The sequence below is a fragment of the Fragaria vesca genome, linkage group LG4, assembly GCF_000184155.1.
Source record: "Fragaria vesca subsp. vesca linkage group LG4, FraVesHawaii_1.0, whole genome shotgun sequence".
NCBI lineage: Eukaryota > Viridiplantae > Streptophyta > Magnoliopsida > Rosales > Rosaceae > Fragaria > Fragaria vesca.
Window position 1 is genome coordinate 15,060,303 of NC_020494.1, and position 6,724 is coordinate 15,067,026.

Consider the following 6,724-nt stretch of genomic DNA (forward strand, 5'->3'; position numbering starts at 1 on the left):
TTAATATAATAAAAATATGAAACCAAAATTATACGGTTATACTAATCTTGTTGTCATTCAAGTTCTCTATTCTCCTCATTCTTTGCGTCTTTTTTATTTCTCAAAGAAAAATCTTCTTTTCAATCTCTTTTTCTCTCTCAAACTCTTAATCTTCTAATTCTTCTCTCAAATTCAAATACACATTGCAGCAAGCAATAAAAGAGCTCGATTGGAGATTGTTGTTCTTCGGAACTAAATTTTGTTTGTCTGCTCTCTTTATAAATTACTCATTATCCTTAAAAAATTTTCATCCTCTCTCAATTTCACATCTCCACTCACAATCTAGTTTTTAAAAACTGAACATAAGGTTACTATGAATATCACATCTTCGAATTCTTCTTTTTGGGTTGAAAAAGGTTGCTTCAAATCTCCTTTTTTTTTTTTTTTCCGTCCTAGATATTGCACTTGACTAGGTTTGGAACCCCGAAAAATTGGTATTTTTTGAATTTTTTTTTTTAACTAAAAAAAAACAAAAAAAAAGTTTATACAAGGGGCACATTTTTTCCCCCCACATTGGGCCTTGGATCTTTCAGAACCGGTCATGAGGTTTACTTACACAAAGTGGAAATGAGATAGAAAGATACATCCATCCAACTAAATTCCGAAAAAAAAAGGGTTGTTTCCGACATCTGTCTAGTATGGAACTCACTTGCCTCCCCATGAATTTTGTGTCCATAACATGTCCATTATTCTCAAATCCAATTCATTCCAGATTAGGAAACTGTTTTTGTGTCAGTGTCCTCATGGATCAAACTCAAAAGTCTGCAGTAATCATCACCAAATCCAGGGTCAAAAACTGAAATTTACTCTCCCAAAAACGCGAGGCCCACGTTGATTCTCACCTGACTGGACAACCACTCTTATGATCTTATCAAATCTCCACCATCCAAATCCTCATAAAACCACCCAACTACATCTTCAACCGTATAAAAACTCAAAACGGAAAATCCAACGGCTCAAACCCACGGGTGCACCGTAATTAACCTACACTCGAACACACAGTGACCAAGTCAAAAGCCTAGTGTAAAATCTTTGGCGTCCCTCTGCGCCAAACACACCCCTCTCCCTGTAAACACAGACAAAAACAAAACTGAAGGAAGTGAAGAGCCTCGTGTAGATTGACCAACCCAATTCATCTCAGTCTGGCTTCAAGGTTCGATTTTTCGCTTTCCCCCCAATAAAATCCAGGGTTTATTTCTATACTACTTTGCCTTGTTTGTTTTCAATTAGGGTTTTTGTGTTTATTTGCCTTCTGGGTTTTTTCTATTGACAGCAATACAAAAGAATTGATTTTGACAATTGGGAATTGCGTGAATTACACTGATTGGTTTAGAATTCAGGATTTTTGTTATTTTGATTATGTTTGGGAATTGGGTTTGTGTGATTATGCAATTTGGGAGCTAAAGTTTGGAACTTTAGGATTAGTTTTGTGAATGTGACTGAAATTTTAGTCTATTATCAACTGTGAAATTCGGCTTGCCTCTGTGAATTTGGTTTTGTTATGTTTTTGGGTTAGTAAAGATTGTGCATTTGTGTTTTGGGTGAGTAGGCCATGGCTGCAAAGAAGGTTATAGCAATATGTCAGTCTGGAGGAGACTTTGTGACGGATAAGGATGGGAGCTTATCGTACAGTGGCGGAGACGCGTATGCGGTTGACATTGATCAGCAAACGCTGCTGAGTGATTTTAAGTCGGAGATAGCGGAGATGTTTAGCTGTAATGCTGATACAATGTCGCTCAAGTATTTCCTTCCAGGAAATAAGAGGACTCTGATTACGATTTCTAAAGACAAGGACTTGCAGCGGATGGTCAATTTCCTGGGGGATTCGGTCAATGTTGATGTTTTTGTGATATCGGAGGAAACTGCTGCTCGAAATACATCCAACATGCCTGCTAGTAGGTAGTTTTTGTTTTGTTCATCTAATTTCTTGCTCTTTTGATACTGTGTTTTCTGTTTGGTTCACTGGATGCTTGACCTTTGTGGATTGGATTTGGTTCACAATCACAGCCATTGCAATGTGGAACAGAGCGCATGCATCTGCTTATGTGTCATTGTTGTCATTAGTGGATTCTGACACTTGCATGCCTCTTTGTACCTCATTGTGGAATGAGACCATATTGTGCTTGTTTTCCCAAAAATAGCATTTAACAGAGTGACATGTATCCTGCATGTGTTTGGCGTAAAATTCTCATGTAACATCTAACTATGCAGGTCAAGCAGGACAACTGTGTCAGAAGCAGTAGTTCCTGTTGCCGAGCAGCTTGGAATTGTTGATGTGCCGGTTGATACTAGCATTGCCATTGATCAAATGGATACAAAACCACCCCATGAGATACCTATGTGTTCTTTTCCCAGTTCTTCCCATGATGAAAAGCATCAAAAAGCTGCACAACAGTGGGAAAACACCATCACTGGAGTGGACCAACGATTTAATAGTTTCAGTGAATTCAGAGAAGCGTTGCATAAGTATTCAATTGCACATGGGTTCGCTTATAGATATAAGAAGAATGACAGTCATCGTGTCACTGTGAAATGCAAATCCCAAGGTTGCCCATGGAGGATATATGCATCAAGGTTGGCCACTACACAGTTAATTTGTATCAAGAAAATGAACACTGATCATACATGTGAAGGGGCCGCTGTGAAAGCTGGATATCGGGCAACTAGAGGTTGGGTGGGAAGTATCATAAAGGAGAAATTAAAAGTTTCCCCAAACTACAAGCCAAAGGATATAGCTGATGACATCAAGCGAGAATATGGCATTCAGTTGAACTATTCTCAGGCATGGCGTGCGAAAGAGATTGCGAGGGAACAGCTTCAAGGTTCCTATAAAGAGGCCTATAATCAGTTGCCGTATTTTTGTGAGAAGATAAAGGAAACTAATCCAGGGAGTGTTGCTACATTTGCCACTAAGGAGGACTCAAGCTTCCATCGCTTCTTTGTATCTTTCCATGCATCAATATCCGGTTTCCAACAAGGTTGCCGCCCTCTCCTTTTCCTTGATAGCACTCCCTTGAACTCAAAATATCAAGGGGATTTGTTGTCAGCAACAGCTGCAGATGGTGATGATGGTATCTTTCCTGTAGCATTTGCTGTCGTGGATGCTGAGACTAGTGAAAACTGGCATTGGTTCTTATTAGAACTTAAATCTGCAGTGTCATCATCTCAGCCGATTACATTTGTTGCAGATTTTCAGAATGGTTTGAAAGAGTCATTGGCGGAGGTATTTGATAAATGCTACCACTGCTTTTGTTTGAGGCATCTTGCTGAGAAACTGAACAAGGACGTGAAGGGGCAATTTTCTCACGAGGCAAGACGGTTTTTGATTAATGATTTTTATTCTGCTGCTTATGCACCTAAACTGGAGGATTTCCAGCGTAGTGCTGCAAATATTAAAAGTATTTCACCTGATGCATACAATTGGGTTGTACAAAGTGGCCCAGAGCACTGGGCTAATGCGTTCAATTTAGGCACCAGGTACAACCACATGACTTCAAACTTTGGACAGCAGTTCTATAGTTGGGTCTCAGAAGCACATGAGTTACCAATTACACAGATGATTGATGTGTTACGAGGTAAGATGATGGAAACAATCTATTCGAGAAGGGTAGAGTCCAACCAATGGGTGACAAGATTAACACCATCGAAGGAAGAAAAGCTTCAACTAGAAATGGAAACTGCTAGATCACTTCAAGTGTTACTCTCACACGGTAGCACATTTGAGGTTCGTGGAGACTCTGTTGATACCGTTGATATCGACCATTGGAATTGTTCCTGTAAGGGATGGCAACTTACTGGTCTGCCTTGCTGCCATGCCATTGCAGTATTTGAATGCATTGGTAGGAACTCATATGATTACTGCTCCAGATACTTCACAGTTGAGAGTTACCGTTTAACATATGCAGAATCAATTAATCCTGTTCCGAATGTAGACAGGCCTCTAGCAATCCCAGGTTCTGAATCAAGCAAGGCAGTGGCAGGGGTTACCGTTACCCCACCACCAACCAAACGGCCGCCAGGGCGGCCGAAGCTGAAGTCAGCCGAAACAATAGACATAATAAAACGCCAGCTCCAGTGCAGCAAGTGCAAGGGCCTTGGCCACAATAAGAAGACATGTAAAGACCCTAGTGTTATCTTAGAACTTCCGGGGTAGGTTGCTTCAGCTTTCATCCTGTATATTTTTGACATTTTTTGATGAACAGTTTTAGAATTTTGAGTTTCAAGCTTAAGATAGTTCAGGAACTTCATTTTGGTAATAGAAACTTCACATATTAATTTTGCAGTCTCCATTAATCCCATTATCACATTTGATCTAGGTGTACGTTTTGAATTGTTCTTAATCTCTCTTACCAAGTCTGCATATGAGGTTAGTAGTTTACTTGTTGCAGGGGTTACTCGTTTACTGCTCAGTAACCCTACTTGGTAAAGTTAAATCCAACATTTTTTCGATGAAGAGTTAAATCCAACCTTGGTCGGCGAATAAGTGATAAGATTATAGTCAGGTCGTCAAGATTAAGCTATGTCTGTTCGGATTGGGAAGTGCAAAAGCAGAGATTGGTGTTCCAAAGAGAAAGAGACACGATGACCTGAGTTCTGTAACCCAGCAACCGACTCTAACATGTCGACACCTGTGACGTTCATTCAACACGTGGCGTACTCATATATCCTAAGTCATTCTGCTTTTGCCACCTTTTGTTCCACCTGTCCTTTGCTCCCTACCATGCGCCCTCACTTTGTTCTTCTTAAAACCCCATCTCCATCATCCATATTCCACTCACCGTTTTACAGTTCACATCTTCTGCATTTTGCAAACATCTTCCATAGTTGAATCTCTACACTGCGGTGTAATTCTTATTAGTTAGTGATCATGGCTTCAAACAGATCTTATTACTTAGTGTTGTTGGTTATAGCAGTGGCGGTTATGCTGGCCAACTTCTGCAGCGGTTCTGGGGTTGGCCACATGCCCTCGACGGAGGAGGAAGGCCGAGACTTTGAGGAGTTTACAGACCAGACAGGGAGAGCGAAAGTGGTGGTGGATGAGAAAGGTGGTAAAGAAGGTTCAGAGTCTTGGACAGAATGGGCCAAGGAGAAAATTGGGTTGAAGAGCGATGAGCATGAGGGTGATAGTACCACCAAGAAAGCTTCTGATGCTGCGTATGATACCACTAAGAAGACCAAGGACACCGCCTCTGGTTAGTACTCTCAGCATTGCTTATATAATTGGTTGCTATCATTAGAAAAGTTACTATGCTCGATTCATGTTTAATTGGTAATGCTAATTAGTCTAGACTATAGAGTCTTACACATGTAATTTGTGTTGCATAATGGGGAGAACTTGGTTAAGTTTTGAGTAAGTAGTAACTAATCAGATATTCAATTTAGGTTGAGATTAGAATCCCCTTTTTAACAATGCTGATTGGAAATTTTTGTACCTATGAATTTAACATATCTATAACAATGATCAGGAGCTGGTCAATACTCGACGGAGAAAGACAACGAGGGGGCAGAGAAGGCGAAAGGGATGAAAGACATGGCTGTTGATAAAGCCGGTAAAATGGTAGGCGCAGTGAAGGAGAAGGCAGGTAAGACATACGAGTATGCGACAGACAAGGCTTATGATATCACGAATGTGGCGAAAGAGAAAACCTATGAAGCGGAAAATGCTGCAAAAGAGAAGGCATATGATGCTGGAAGGACGGTGAAGGACAAGACTTTTGAGACAACAAATGCCGCTAAAGAAAAGGCAGCTAAGGATGCCGAGAAGACTGATGAGGCGAAGGAGAAAGCGAAGCAAGAGGCAGAGGAGTTGAAAGACAAGGCCTATGAGACCACAAAGGGGGCAAAGGACAAGACTTATAAGTCCACCGATGCAGCCAAAGACAAGGCATATGAGGCAGCTAAGGCCGCAAAAGACAAGACTTACGAGACGACAAATGCAGCTAAAGATGATAAGGCGGCCAGGGCTGGAGAGACGGCTAGTGAGGCAAAGGAAAGAGCTGAGCAAGAGGCGGGGAAGTTGAAGGACGAGACTTATGAGACCACTTACCAAACCGGAAATGTAGCAAAAGACAAGGCCTCGAAGGCTACAGAGAAGGTAAAAAAGACACACTCTGGTGGAGGACGTGATGAGGAGCTTTGAGCTGTTCATGTTATAGCTATTTCACACTTTTGTTATTAGTCGGATACCTGATTTTACAAGTTTGCTCCTGCTGTATAGCACTGTAGTTGGCTTGTGTTTCTATGTACTGCGTTTAGTGTTTGTATGATCACAATGTGTTTTGATTTAACAGTTATGATTTTGCATATTGGTTGGTGTCTAGTTTATAATTTAAGAGCTCTTCATTTGTTTGTCTTCAAAATTTGTGTCAGGGTACTAGCCCAATTCTGATATGAACGGTGTCATCTAAAGCTGCAGAAAGATTGTTCTTTTACCTTTTCAAATGTTACATGATCTGGTAGCAGTTCTGAACAAATCGTACCCCATTATTAAGAACTGCTTGCACATTGCACACAGCAACACTAAAAGATATATACAGAACACTTGTATGTATCAGTATATCACATCTTTCTGAAGGAGGGTTTTAACGTACCTTTAACTACTTAGCGTGCAATATCACATTTAACCTTTTGGCAGAATTGAGATTAACATGAACCAGCTGAGGCAACAATGTTAGGCACCAACCAA

The 6,724-nt window shown here is 40.7% G+C and overlaps 2 protein-coding genes across 2 annotated transcripts; both read left to right on the forward strand.

Annotated features, from left to right (window-relative positions):
• The first annotated feature begins 1,591 nt into the window (after positions 1-1,591).
• LOC101293089 lies at positions 1,592-4,192 on the forward strand. The gene is made up of 2 exons (XM_004298204.1): positions 1,592-1,938; positions 2,251-4,192. Exons 1-2 carry the CDS (start codon positions 1,592-1,594, stop codon positions 4,190-4,192), a joined length of 2,289 nt encoding a protein of 762 aa, XP_004298252.1.
• A 617-nt stretch (positions 4,193-4,809) lies between these two features.
• On the forward strand, positions 4,810-6,340 carry LOC101308666 (late embryogenesis abundant protein D-29-like). The gene is made up of 2 exons (XM_004297024.1): positions 4,810-5,231; positions 5,505-6,340. The coding sequence occupies exons 1-2, from the start codon at positions 4,907-4,909 to the stop codon at positions 6,176-6,178; spliced, it is 999 nt and encodes a 332-aa protein (XP_004297072.1). The 5' UTR covers positions 4,810-4,906; the 3' UTR covers positions 6,179-6,340.
• Positions 6,341-6,724: the final 384 nt, after the last annotated feature.